General features: G+C 35.1%; 1 protein-coding gene across 3 annotated transcripts; it reads left to right on the top strand.

Moving 5' to 3' along the window:
• The first annotated feature begins 1,053 nt into the window (after positions 1–1,053).
• LOC124362487 (glycine-rich protein 5-like) lies at positions 1,054–3,671 on the top strand. Of its 3 annotated transcripts, none has more exons than XM_046817032.1 (2): positions 1,054–1,165; positions 2,882–3,671. In XM_046817032.1, exons 1-2 carry the CDS (start codon positions 1,151–1,153, stop codon positions 3,581–3,583), a joined length of 717 nt encoding a protein of 238 aa, XP_046672988.1. In that variant the 5' UTR covers positions 1,054–1,150; the 3' UTR covers positions 3,584–3,671. The 3 variants fall into 3 exon arrangements, with proteins under 3 accessions (XP_046672988.1, XP_046672989.1, XP_046672987.1); XM_046817033.1 differs by lacking the exon at positions 1,054–1,165 and adding an exon at positions 1,805–1,828; XM_046817031.1 differs by lacking the exon at positions 1,054–1,165 and adding an exon at positions 1,847–2,025.
• The last annotated feature ends 11,965 nt before the right edge of the window (positions 3,672–15,636 follow it).

The raw sequence follows: 15,636 nt of genomic DNA, 5'->3' as shown, positions 1-15,636 counted from the left end.
CGAGGGAGTGGAACAATTTCAAATTGTATCTGACTATCTGTCAGTCTGTACGCACAATACTTCGAAAACGAACTGGCCTATAAATTTGAAATTGTGCATGAAGCTTCATTTCATGTAGGCAACACTGCGTTCGAATATGGTGCATGTCATTCTAAGGAATTTGGCTGAGCGTTACCGAATATTTTTACATTAGTCTTACGAGTAACCATGGTGAGAACAAGACAATAGCAGAATATATATATTTTTGAACAAACTGAGTGCAATAATATGAGATACCAACATATGTAAACCAACTACACCATCATGTGCTAATGCTCTCTTGGTTTACTTTTATTACTTAAAGACTGCTATGAAACCTAACTTTACGCATACAAAAAATGGAATGTACCAATTAGCAAAATATCTCGAGAACGACTTCATCTGTAGGCTTGAAATTTTGCATGAAACTTCATTTCAACGTACACAAAGGGTTAGTTCTATTTTGGCCATATTGTTGGTATGTTTAACCATGGAATTTGGCTGAGCGTCACTGAAGCACTCAATAAACTGACACAATTTCACTTTTATCTGCCGAGGGGATGTTACAATTTCTTTACTGTATGTTTGTCTAGTCATATTTTCCCAGAACATCTCGAGAATGAAATCAACTTGAAAAATTTTGCATGAAATCTCAGCGAAACCTGTTACTCGACACGTGGTATGGCGTACATATTTTTAAATGTAGGTGACTTATAAAACAAAATAAATAGCATCGAATTGAAATCTACCTCCCTCAATCGTAAGGTATTTCATTAGGGATTATTAAAAAAAATACTGTGCTATGGATTGGTAATATTACTGTAGAGAAGTTATTAAATTCCCAGATACTTTAGTAAGTAGATGGGTTTTTTTTCTTTGAGTCGTCTGTATTGTTCCTTGACACAATAGGCAATTTTTTAGTGCGTAAATACTGCCAGGGGTTTTAACACAACAACATTTCTAGGTAACTGATTGATAAAACTTCCTGGATATTTGTATGGGTTTTTACTGTATTTGATTACTAAGTGCTATTGATACTTTATCGGTTCCAAGGAGTTGATTGCGAGGTCAGTGATTATTCTATTTTAAAATCCGCCTCTGTTGTTTTCTAAACAGTTCTGCTCTTGCTATCATGAAGTACACAATAGTAAGTAGTTGTAGTATTTTATTTGTAATTACATACAAAAACAATTTTAAACAATCATGTAATCACATCAGTAACAGACAATAATATATAAAAGTAAATATTTTAATTTCAAGCAATTACCGAACTAGATTGTTTTTTATATATACATTTAAATACCACTTGCAAACTTATAGTATATGAATTTAGACACAAACATATACTTTTCCCTCAAAACTAAATTTTGCCATAAACGTATTGGTACAACACCTTAGATCCTATTACTGGAACTGGTAAATGACGATATGTAGGATAGTTCTAAATGTTTAAATAGTCCAGGTATTCTAAATATCAATATGTTCTTTTTATTTATTTTCTTTACATAAATCTTACAAATATTTTACTCATTTACAATATAAAGTAAAAAAAAGTAAAGAATGTCTTATTTTACCAGGCGAAGTTAGGGCTAAGAAGCCCTCTCTAACACTTAAACTGGGGACCAACGGCTTAAAGGTGACTTCCTAACCACCACCAATGGCCGGGCAGGCGGGCTGCTTACAAGGACAGGATCGCCCAGCGGTCACCTATCCAAGCAGCAGCCACGCTCGACGTTGCTTGATCTGGTTATCTTATCGATAACCGCCGTACCCGCTACACTGCGCCATTTGGCAGATCAATATGTGCGATGTAATTCAGTGCACATAACTATTTAATTATTTTGTTCTGGTAATACTGATGAATTATTAGAAAATATAATAATTAATAGTTCTACTTTAGCAAAGATAAATGTGAAATCGTGTGATATATTTTAAGATTATGCAATGAGAACAATTACTGAAAATACTGCGACCTTCACTGAATCGTCTTCAGATGTTCAAAGAGAGGTTAGGAACATCATGTCACATATTATAATTCACAGTAGCTAATCTCGTTTGGGAAACGTTACGTTAATGAGGCATTAAATGTTAATCCATGGCAATACTTAATGCATGATATTTGTAGTTAGTACAAAATAATGTATTATTCATTGGACAGCTTTATACTAGATTAGATTAATATATCGTAGTAATTGATATAATAGTAATATTATTTCATAATTCGTATACCAAAATTGACATAACACACATTAACTAAACTAAACATTTCAGTTTAGTTAACTCAATATGTTTATGAAATTGAATTAACATGCCATAAAACATTGTAATACGTTGTAGTAGAATAATTTATCCGAACAAAATCGATCATTTAAATTATTAAATTCAAAATTATATTTGTTCTTGAGATTAACGAGATCTCGTCGTATTCATAAGAGAAGTTTTCGAATGATAGGCCTATCAGATAGTCAGGAAAAGACAAAACTGATGGTTTGAGTTTAACAAGATCTCCTCGTATTCATATGAGAGGTTTTCGAATGATATAAAATAGTCAGGAAAAGACAAAACTGATAGTTTGAGATTAACGAGATCTCGTCGTATTCATAAGAGAAGTTTTCGAATGATAGGCCTATCAGATAGTCAGGAAAACACAAAACTAATGGTTTGATATTAACGAGATCTCGTCGTATTCATAAGAGAAGTTTTGAATGATATAAAATAGTCAGGAAAAGACAAAACTGATGTTAATAAACAATAACTTATAGGCTAATATTATAATTGCGCATTGAGTTAATTTATTGACTTAAGTAGATATGGTCTAGAAAGCCCTAAAGGACCTACTGACAAGATATGCATTGTGTTTCAGGCCATAATAGCTTTGCTGATAGGGCTGACCTGCGGCCAACCTCACCAAGAGCGTTCTAGGCGTAGCTACGACCACGAGTTTGGACACGCTCATGGCAGCAGCGCGCGGGGGCCTCATGTGGGCCATGGTGCATATGAAAACACCGTCAGTGACGTCCGTGCTATAGATACAGGCTATGGATCTGCAGTTCATCATGGAGGTGGTTACGGTTCAGGCTACGAGTCAGGAGTCCATCATGGAGGCCTAGGCAGTGGACTAGGCGGTGGTTTAGGTACCGGTCTGGGCGTAGGCAGTGGAATGGTTACAGGAGTAGGTTGCGGTGTAGGTACCGGATTGGAGAGAGGAGTTGGTGTAGGCAGTGGTCTGGTTCATGGAGTCGGAAGCGGAGTGGGAACCCATGGGGTCGGAAGCAGCGGATTGGTCCATGGAGTCGGAGGACGCGGACTAGGGGGAGGATTAGGTTCAGTGAGCCGTGGACACGGTGCTGGATATGGCTCCAGTGGTGCTGAACGTGGAGTCTACGAGCACACTGTCACCCATGTCCGTTCTGACCATGCTGGAGGCTATGGATCTGAAGCTCTCCATAGAGGTAGTGGATATGTGCAAGGCGTACGACATGGAGGCGGAGTGGGAACTGTGGGTCTAGGTCATGGACACCATCATGGTCATCATCACGGCGGGTACCAAACTCACGGATATTAAACAAAACCAACATTGTATTTGAATGTAAATAATGTAACTAAGCATGTATGTTGAATTTCGTTAAATAAATTTAATTAAAAGTGGTGTACAAAAAATGTTTAAATTAAAACCTTCTAGTACCTTTATAAAACAAGTTTTCTCACAAAAATATTTAGTGTCAACATCTAACCCCAGATGTGTGCTAGTCACCCATGTCTAAAGATCTAACTAGGCCACCTTTTACTTCCAGTTCCCTATTTAACTCTCCTGATTCTTTCTTTCTCAAGGAAATATTGTTTACTTCTGACAATCTTGTATTTAACATATGCTCTTCAATAATTCTAGCTGTTCAATTTGTAAAAAAACAAGGCTATAACATACTGTTATCCTACGTGAGGGAGATGTTACTTCTGTAAAATTAAAACGTTATCAATAATGTAAATGCATAATGTTAATGTACTATTTTATATTAGGCTCAATCACATTAAAAGTACTAGTGAATAAGCTTGTATTTTTGTAGATTTTTCATTTTTAATTTACTTTACTGTATATTTAAATAAATTGAAACTCGGTTAAATGTAAAGCAATAAGTATTAATAATTCATTTTAAATATCGTGATAAATAAGTCATCATTTGTCTCAGGTAAAGAAGGCACAGATGTAATAGGGATGAATTTACAAACATTGTATAATTTTTTTTCGCCATTTACTAGGAAAGCTGCGGATCCACAATCGATACAGCGTCATATAAACCAGCTTTGATTATGGAACAGTTTATGAGAACATTTCGCCATTTACTAGGCAAGCTGCGGATCTACAATCCATGCAGCGTCATATAAACCAGCTTTTATTATGGATCAGTTTATAAGAACATATTGCATCCAATATTAAAATCTATTTTCACTTGTACCTTTAAGGCTTTGCGCTATCTACAAAGGAAACAAAATAGACAGAGATTTCACATAATTTAACAAATTATTAAATGTATTATATTGAGTCAACTATGGCAATAATGAAACCCCAATCGACCTGAAGAAGAGACGAGATAGCAGATCTCGAAACGTAGTGTTACTGGTTTTTTGTATCACTGAACTATGGCAAATGTTTGAAAAAATCCCATTTCCTTCACAATCCTTCCATCGTCTAAAACAAACTTCAGACAGAATTGTAACATTGGAAGGGTTATCTCCTGTGCAATTAGTGCAATCAAAGGTTATACCTAATCGATACTATGACGTCTTCGTGCATTAATGTATTTAATGATAATTAGAGTTTTCTCTGTGGAACCCGAGAAAAGGATTATGAGCTGCATTAAACTTCTTTATAAGTTATGAGTACGTATTTATAATAAACTAGCTGTTACTAGTGGCTTCGCACGCAATCTTTAGAACCATAGTCCTTAAATTACTTAGTAAAGGCACTTATGATGTAAAATGAAGGAGATCTATGAAAACTTTAAAACGTAAGTAGGCATACATCAAGTAGATATTATTTAAGTTCACGGTAAATATTATCAGAGTTTAATTAAATTAATATATCATGTTTTGCACATGGAAGAGCATTTCTTGTTCAATTTGTTGTTGTTGTAATCTCATTTAAGCCTCAGCGCCAGCTATGCCGGCTTCAAAGTGCACTGGTTTTTTATTATTAAATTTTTTAACCTCCCCAGAATTTGAACCCGTGATCTCTTGGTTAGAGAGCCGAGACTATAACCATTAATCTACGGAGGAGGACTCAAATTAATTAATTATATTTGCAATGTCATAGCTGAGCCTGCATTATTATTCTGATCAATAAAATACAAATACACAGCTCTCGGAAACCTACTTCGGTCCAAAAGGGTCTATTTCTAGCCTTTATCACATATTTCAGGTCTAAGATATTTCCAGTACCATAGTAGAGTTTGCCTTGTCCTGACGAAGGAAAATATATACTTACGTAGGACCGAAAAGCCTACTTCGGTTAAAAAGTGCCTACAGATCGTTTAATTTCACTTACTATGTCACATTTCAGCTTGCAATATTTCCTCGATCAAATTTCAGTTTAATGCCAGTTTAGTGCCAGTTTAATTTGGATTATGAAACGTAAACACTACATTTTTTCTGAATTTCAAAATATTCCAGGTAACTTTTCTTATATTTTGCTTCATAAAAACCTTCCATGGATTTCAATGAACATTTTACAAAAGGAATTAACCGAAGTGGTTCAATCGTTCTCAAGGTTTGCGCTTAGCAACACATTTTGCGATTCATCTTTATTTATAAGAAGATGAGAGATGCAGCTTTCATTTGAAAACCTCTAGGTGCAAAGCTCCATGAATAAAATACTCCGTTCGTGTATGACCTATACCACACCACTGACTCTGCTGTAGTCAACAATCCATTTACTCTCATCCTGCTGATTTTTCATTCCAATTATGAGATAATCTCAAATTGTGCAAGTGAGATATCGTGTCATATTATTGGTCCAACAAAGGGTACAAAGGAATATAACAGTTTAGTGATTGATATATGAGTTCAAATGTCAACCATTTAAGATTACGTTCAGTCTATTGTGATTATTTTATCAAATGGCATCAAAGATTTCTAATAAGAGAAAATTATGTAATAAAAAGAAAATATCGTAACGAACCACAGAAAGTTACTCAAGAAGATATTTCACTCTACATACTAGTAATCACTTACTGTATAAACAAAACAGATGTTGCAAATTGATGTTCCACTTACATCTAAACTTTACGGAAATGTTAGATAATTTATGAAAAATTACTTCATTTGAATGTTATTTTCATTTAATAATGTCACGTTCTTTCCAAAAACAGATTTATTGTCAATTCAACGATTACAAAAACTATCAGTTATAGATTATGGTATTCATTTATTTTGTTTAGAAATTTAATACTTTGTATCTTTATTACATAACAAAGTTTGCCAATAAGGTCTATGTTGCGTAACTATATAAACAAATAAATGTATCGAACGTCTTAACTAATAAATACGGATGCGTTATTCTAATTATATTTTTAAAACAGCTTGCTAAAGAAAAGTATTAAAAATCAATATAATTTCTTATAAAATAAAGAAGTGTTTTATAAAAAAAAATATTTATCTAAAAAATAAAGATGCAATTTCTTGTCTAGCCGCTAGCCGCCATTTTGTATAACAATATTATTTCCAACTCTAGTAAAGCTAAAGAAAACGAATTTGGCACATAATTTTGAATATATGAGGAAATTTTTTTTAATTGTTAATAATTGTACTATTTTTTTTAATATTTACAAATGGCAAATATATTATTATAATAATATGTTATATTTGGCATATGTTACAAATTTTTAAAGTCAAATAAAAAAAGAGTATAGTTATAAAATATTTACTACAATCCAACTATTTGAACAATTTCACTACAATTTCAATGAATTACTTGTTTCAACGAAAAATAAAATTAATATTTAGCCAAATGTTTTGACTGATTGGAACAAGAATAGGTTTGTTTATTTTAGTTCAGTTACTTTAAATTTAAAAAAATTAAGTTATTATTTAAAATTCCTATCTGTTTGATCGATCGCTACAAGCAAAACAACAGAAAAATTACACATATTTTAAAATAATTATACAGAGGTATTGTTTAGTTTTGCTTAATTAGCTCGATCTAATTAGCCAGTATCAAATCACCACTTTCCATTGTGTCAGCGTCCACGACGTTTCGGTTGCAATATCGTGGACTTTGTGTTAATAGAACCCAAGCCGACTACACTTTATTTATCCATATTTACCGTCTATAGTAAATGTAGCACAGACAAACTTGTTTTTGGTAGGGTTTTCAGAATAAGTCAGCTCTAAACGGCTTAATATAAATTAGTACACAATTTGTTGTGGCACTACTAAACATAGCGACCATTAAATCCTGATATTCGTATTATTTTTTATCCAATTCAGTTAAGAAAACATAATATGGGAAAAACTTTCTAAATGAAGAATGCATATATTTTGGTTTATTAAATAATTGTTTGGCATCCTTCTTCTGAAAATAGTAGTAATTATTTGTAGCGTTTTTAAAGCTACATTGGTTTATATTTTTTTTATTAAAACTTAAATTAAATAAAAGTTTTTGGGATCGAAATATTGGGATTTAATTTTAGATTAGATTGTGAAAAGTCCGGGTAAAAACGAACATGTAATCATTTGGCAAGTTAGTACTGGTAGTTTTAAATTGTTAGGAAGGCAGGTTGACTGTCTTGAATTGATTAGAACTTGTCTTGTTGCGACTATTGTTTTCCTTGTTTGATACAGCTGGACCAATGAGAGAACACCGCGGATGTCCTGCAAAGTTGATTGGAAAGGGAAGTATTTAAGCGCCCGCTCATAATTTTCGCCCTTCTTTTGGTTATTTTCGTGTATTAAGTTAATTACAGTGCGCCGTGTTTCTTAATTATTTCCGCGAGGGATTTTGAGGTAAGCACCAAATTTATTGTACGTTTTATTGAAATAGTCTTCCAGATGAGATATTAAATTAATTTTGTTGTCTTTTTTATAGGAAAAAATTAAATTCATAGAAACTGCAGAGCAATCTGAATAACTTATTCCCGAAGAACAATAGAACATAATAGAATCATACAAGTTACAATTGGTTCATGCTTGTAAGAAAAGTGAATTAAAATTGAACTTTGTTAATAACTTTAATTGAAAGGTGGAAATTTAGTAATTATTAATATTTAACTGGAACTATTTTATTGTGAATTATTAATTGGAAATTAATTGAACATTAATAATTGTTTGAGAGAGTTGTAATCTGAACTGCAGAGACTGAAAGTTAAGGTTCAACTATTGTAAAGAGAAGTTTAAATTTTTATTTTTTGAATTGTGAGTGTACTTAGAAGTGAACATTTTTATTTTAGTTATTTCCAAGTGGTATTTGATTTTATTTTAAAACTTTATTATTTTATTTCATAAGAGAGCTCTGATTTTTAGTTTGGTATATTTGATTAATATTTTTATTTCTTGCCAAAAGAACTTTTAAATTTACTAAACGGTTTGTCAATTCTTTGTGGAAAATAGAGTGATGAAAATTCTGAAACGTTGAACTTATTAATTTGCCAGTTTAAAATAAATATATATATATATATATATAAATAATTGTTTTTATTTAGAACTGTGATTTTTATTTTACACAAACCAGATAATATTTAATAGTTCACAAATTTAGTAATAAATTGTACTTAATATTCACTAGGAGCTTACTAATCAAAAAATATTTTATATCGTCTTGGATTTCTTATTGATAATTTAAATATTAATACTCTGGAACATTAATATCAACAATCCAAGTCGTTATATTATTGTGAATAGAAACCCTTGTGACACACACACACACACACACACACACACACACACACACACACACACACACACACACACACACACACACACACAACTTAATTTACTACACACTACTTTATCTTTATACATATATATATATATATATATATATATATATATATATATATATATATATATAAGGAAAGGTCGTTTATTAATTATGAATATAATTGAGGTGTTCTAATAATTATTTGTTATGAAGAAACATAAAATACGTTCTTATACACAAATATTCTCGTTGTTTTTTTTAAGAATTAAAAGGCAATTTCTAATTGCCAAACACACACAATCATAATCGTAATTAAAAATAAAAAAATGGTCGGCTTTGGAAACAATTTTTGCTCTTGATTTTACACGTTTTGTCCTTTTAACGTCCTACCTATTTGAAAACAAATTACAAGGAGGATTATAAGCTTGTTTTACTGCAATGTCATAAGCTTTGACATCTTGGGCTTTCACCGGTACCCTGTTTTGTTCGTTTCAATAATTTCCTTTTTCAAAATTTAGCATATGGATATTTAAAAATCAATATCTTAAGATATATTTTGTGGATCCAGTTAAATCTTGATTGGTAAAACTTCTTTATAAGAACTTATAAATAATCTTATATAGTACCTACGTTACTAGAGCTGGCCTCTCCTATTTCGGGGGAACATGACTTTAAAATTGGTGCCCTAAATTCTTCATAATGTATCTCGATATGAGGCGATCCCTACCCCCAACCTTACCCATCCTGAATATCCTGTCACTCCGGAAACAGCGCAAAGGTCCTAAGGGGTGCAAATTATATGCTTCTTATTCTAAGAGAAAAAAGCCTTAGTTAATTTACCATTCATGTAAGCTTGGTACAAGATTTTGTTTGTATTATCAAAAATTGTCATGTTTCTTTTAGTAAAAAGTTCGTCGGTTTCAAAAGTTCAAATTTTGAAGGAGCCTTAGCAATTCCCCAGATTTTATTTACTAAGCTTGAGAAAACCGGTTTGACAAACGAAAAGTAAACTAATTTGGTGTATAGGTGCCAAAATGTTCGAAAAATAAATGAACACTGCAATACAAATAATAGTACATATTGAAAATAATTTATTTATGAGTCCTGTTTTCAATTCAAACATGATTAATGCACCGCTTTGAATCATTTAAAAGCCCACTTGTATGGAGTATTAATAAAATATGGAGCATATATTGCAGAATTACCTAAGCCCATCAATATGACTTACAGAAAACAAGCTGAGAAAGTCTACTATTCCTAAAATTATAGCTGGTAAATCAGTGTAACGAGTAATTTATTTATGCCACAAATAGTGCATTGTGTTAGAAACTGTACTTCCTATATGATAGGATATTCTTGCAATTATTAAATTCTTGATCAGTGCTGTATTTTGTATTTGTTGTAAAAATGTGTTCTCAAGAAATAAAATCATTCTTCTTCTTCTTCTTCTTATCTCAGTACAGTACTTTACATCCTACGACTTCAAATATTTAGCATCGAAAACATAATAGATATTGGCACATCACTAGAAACCCGCTTCTCTCCATGGTTTATGTAATATTAATAAATGTCCCGAAACAGTTTTTAGACAATTACTCATACACGCTGAATATATAATCCCCTCCTTCTCTTACAGGAGGGTTCATTTTTGAGTAGGGTTTACCTGAAAATTGGAACCTTTACTGTTTATAGCAAAAACCGATGACAGTAAAAATGGATGTCCTGGAAAGGTATATCTCTAACCATCAATGTCAAAGTGGCTACATTAGTACGGTTACCATGAAAATTTTTTCCTGATAGTTATGTTCCCACCAATAGGTATTGTTTTTGTGATTCTAAATGCAAACCCACTTTTTACGACATAAAAAATAATGTTCTAAAGACAATTAAATTCCTAAAACATACTTGTCGGGGTATCAAACTAAACTGAATATGTGAAATTGAATATACATTTAATTTGGTGAAAAGATTTCAGAAACGGGTTGTATGGAGTAGGTTTTGGAGGACGGATGTTGTAGTAATGAATATGTATAGATTTCTTTTTCTTGTTAAATTTAAAAAAGTATTTACTTCATATTATGTGCTATTACAGTTAATCTCCTTAGGCTCTGAATCCTCCCTTTTGTATATTAGGTATTAATAAAAATATTTGATTTGACATATTTGTAAGTTAATTTGTACAACCAACACTCGATTTTTAAAAAAGTTGGGAGAGGGCTTCTCGTGTGTCAACTAAACATGCGAGAGGTTACGAGAATTTGTTTTTGAATTTTCGAAAGTCATGCTTACTAATTTTAAAATGAAAAAGGAAGTATATGACACTAGTCGGATTACCTGACATATTTCAGTGACGATATACTCAGCCCCCAATCATTAGAGGTTAATTAATAATGCTCTAGCAAATATGAAAACAGGCTTGGAGGTTTCAAAATCTCTGCATTATCTCTTACCCTTACCATAACAAGGATGGCAATTTTGAGACAGACAAGCTCTTTAATGGTATTATACTAAAGCAGGCGATCTCTGCAAGCTGTTACCAGGCCGAACATATTAGTGCTTCCCTCCCCTAAATGAGAGAGAGAGAGAGAGAGAGAGAGAGAGAGAGACGTGCTAGGGCCGAAGCCCCTCGTTTCTACCTCCACCCCTCACACAAGTCTGTGTCTTATTTGCGAGGCCTCTTGCCTTCTCCTCTTCTTTCTTCTCTTCGGGCTTCGGCCACTTAATCCTCTTCTCGACACTCTTGCTTGTGTCTAGCCTAACAGCACGTCTCCCCTCATCTCACCGCCCCTGTGCGATGAGAATCATCGGGATACAAATTTCTCTCTTCCGAGCTTTTAAACTCTGTTTCCATCTCTTTTTATTCCAATCCTTCTTGTTGTAGTTCGGAGCTCTTTAATAGTCTCTTCATCGAAGTCAAAGTTGGCTTTTCTCCATTGTAGATGCTTTGATGTCATCACCTGCCTGAGGTCTCTTCTTTCCTCCTCAAACAGTTCAAATTCCATGAGCACGTGGTTTGCAGTCTTCAGCTCTCCGCACGCACACCTCTCCTCCTCCACCAGGTTAAATCTCTTGAGGTTTGCCTTGAAATTCCCGTGACCAGTGACGAACTGTGTCAGGTAATGGTCCATCTCCCACTTCTGCTGCAGTCTCCTTCTGATGTCCGGCATGTATTCGAAGGTCTCCCTGCCTTTTTCGGTATCCTGCCAGCGCCTCTGCCATTCTTCCAGAGTCTCTTCCCGTCTCGCTGCATTGCTCTCAGCGGCGTCCCTTCCCTCTTCCTTATCCTCCCACCTCTTCACCTTCTCTCTATTTGCAGGTCAATCGGTGTCACTCCTGCCAGCAATCTCATTGCGTCATGCGAGACCGTGTTGTATGCCTTTGCTACCTTCAGTAGAACTCTTCTTTGCACGCTCAGCAATTTCCTCTTTTCCAATTTCAATCTTTCGGGCATTTTTCCCCCAGAACTCACATCCGTACAACATCGCCGGCTCCACGCAACCTGTGTAAAGCATCATAAGGTGCCTCCCTGTCATACCCCTATTCGCTCTTGCCTGTCCTGCCAGTTTGGCGTAGATCCATTTCATTTTTTCACACACCTCCTCCACATGTTTCTCAAAACTCATCCTCTGTCCTACTACCACTACTAAGTACTTCATTTCCTTTTTGCATCGTATATATTCTCCTTCCATTAACAGCCTAGGTGGTCTTACCAACTTTCCTTTCAACATCACTGTCACTGTCTTTACTTTTGAAAACTTCAGCTTCCTTTGTTGTCCCCATTCTATTACTTTTTCTACGGCCCTACTACCTCTATAAGCCAACTGTTGTGTACTCTGTCCTCTAACTATCAGCAGTGCGTCGTCAGCATATGCAGTGATTGTTACTCCTTCCCCTAGATCCAATCTCAGTAGGCTGTCGAACATCGCATTCCACAGGAGTGGTCCAACAACTGATCTCTGTGGGCACCTTCGAGTCATCCTCTTCATTGCCTCTACATTTCCTACCCTGAGTAATACATTTACTACTCTTGGAAGTAATCTCTAATTATGCAATACAAGCTCCTCGAACAATTCCACATCCTTAGTACCCTTAAGATTTCTGGCCACCATTCCGAGTCGAATGCACCCGCTATGTCCAGGGAGACGGCCAGCACGTATTTCTCTACGGTCTCCTCCACATCCCTGTTCACTTTCATCAACGCATCCACTGTTCCTCTTCCCTCCCTAAATCCGAACTGCCTATCACTTAATAAGTCTCCTTCGCTGAGCCATCTTTTCATTCTTGTTACTATCAACTTTTCGCCTAACTTTCCCAAGACTGAAAGCAGTGTCACTGGTCTGTACGATTTCACCTCACTGGGATTCTTGTCCTTATTTTTCAAATATATTTTTTCCACTTCTTTTTCCTACACTGATGGGAATCTTCCTTCTGCCAACATCCTATTGTATAGGATGAGCAGATGCCCTTTTATCCTTCCGTACATCCTCTTTACTACCTCTATCTTCACACCATCGTGCCCAGGAGCCTTTCTGTTCATTTGCTTTACTGCCGCATCTAACTCCTCTTCTGAAAATTCTGGTTCCTCTAACCCCTCGCTAACTAGTTCCATTTGTGCTCTTACAATTCTTTAATCATTAGTATCCTCATCCTGATTGTCTTCTGGCAACAGACCTTGCAGTATTACTCTCAGCGTCTCCTGTATCGTCGTCGTGAAACTTCCATCCTCCTTCTTCATACTGACCAATGTTGTTTCCTTCTTTGATCTTTCCATAATGATCCTGTAGGCCCCTCTGACGGCCGACAGTATAAGCTGCCAACCTTCAGTGACTTCCCTCCTCTTTCCAGCATCACACTCACGCAAGTATTATCAGATTCTCGGGCGACTAGCATGGCGACGATCAAATCTTCCAATGCCACAATAGCACTTCCTACCTTAACTCCTGCCCTCCTTTCAAAAAACCACCTCCCTCCGCATCCACTAATCTGTCCATCTTTCACATAAGGCTCCTGTACGAGCAGTACCTCAAGACCCTCCTGCCGGCTAACTCTCACCATTTCCTCCATAGTTATTCTTCCTCTTCCCACATTTATCTGTCCCAGTTTATATTCCATAGTCGATCTGTTCATTGTACCTCTTTACTGCTTTCTCATACGCTGAGCATCCTCTCCAGCTTGCAGGGTGTCTCGCATCTAGCCTGCCTTCTCTGCTGCAATTTGCACACCTGGCCGCCTCCTTTTTTGTATTCTTACAGTCTTTGAAGACATGCTCCTTCGTGCAGTGCGAACAACTTGGCTTGTCAAATGTGCAAAACTTTGCCATATGCCCAAACCGTTGACACTTGTAGCATCGTGCTAAATCCACATTATCTTTAATCCTACAGCTTTCCCACTCAATGTATACCCTACCCTTCCTCCTCAGCGAGTTCCTCACCATCACTGAACATTCGGCTACCATATGGTTCCTTTTTACTTCGTTTCTCCTTTCAGCTTTTTTCTGGTATTTGTGCTTCACCGTGAATTCTGTTTTGAAGTCCTCTTCCTCAATCTGACTACTGGCTGCCGAGTCTACGTGTCCCATGACAGTTCTGCTCAGTTTTCTCTCTTTGTAATGCCTTTCTAAGAACTCCTTCTCCGCCGAGAAGAGTGCGAGAGAGAGAGTGTAGACTAAGCGTTAGCGAATTCTATCACTCTAGGGAATGGAACAATTTCAAATTGTATCTGACTATCTGTCAGTCTGTACGCATAATACTTCGAAAACGAAATGGCCTATAGATTTGAAATTGTCCATGGCGCTTCATTTCGTGTAGGCAACACTGCGTTCGATTATGGTGCATGTAATTCTAAGGGATTTGGCTGAGCGTAACCGAATATTTTTACATTGGTTTTACGGGTAACCATGGTGAGAACAAGACAATAGGAGAATAAATATATTTTTGAACAAACTGAGTGCAATAATATGAGATTTCAACATGTGACATACCAACATAATATGTAAACCAACTACACTAACATGTGCATTATCTCTTGGTTTACTTAAGACTTTTATTACTTAAAGACTGTTATGAAACCTTTGCATGAAACTTCATTTCAACATATACAAGAGTTAGTTCTATTTTGGCCATGTTGTTGGCATGTTTAACCATGGAATTTGGCTGAGCGTCACTGAAGCACTCAATAAACTGACACAATTTCACTTTTGTCTCCCGAGGGGATGTTACAATTTCTTTACTGTACGTTTGTGTAGTTATATTTTCACAGAACTTCTCGAGAATGCAATCAACTAGAAATTTTGCATGAAATCTCAGCGAAACCTGTTACTCGACACGTGGTATAGCGAACATTTTTTTTAATTTCGATTTATAGGTGATCTATCAAACAAAATAAATAGCATGAATTGAAATCTACCTCCCTCAATCGTAAGGTATTTCATTACGGATTATTAAAAAAGAATACTGTGCTATGGAATGGTAATATTACTGTTGAGAAGTTATTAAATTCCCAGATACTTTAGTAAGTAGACGGGTTTTTTTCTTTGAGTCGTCTGTATTGTTCTTTGATACAATAGGCAATTTTTTAGTGCGTAAATACTGCCGGGGTTTTAACACAACATCATTTCTAGGTAACTGATTGATAAAACTTACTGGATATTTGTATGGGTTTTTACTGTATTTGATTACTAAGTGCTATTGATACTTTATCGGTTCCAA

This window comes from Homalodisca vitripennis, chromosome 5 (genome assembly GCF_021130785.1).
Source record: "Homalodisca vitripennis isolate AUS2020 chromosome 5, UT_GWSS_2.1, whole genome shotgun sequence".
Classification (NCBI taxonomy): Eukaryota; Metazoa; Arthropoda; class Insecta; order Hemiptera; family Cicadellidae; genus Homalodisca; species Homalodisca vitripennis.
This window is presented reverse-complemented; position numbering and strand designations above follow the sequence as displayed.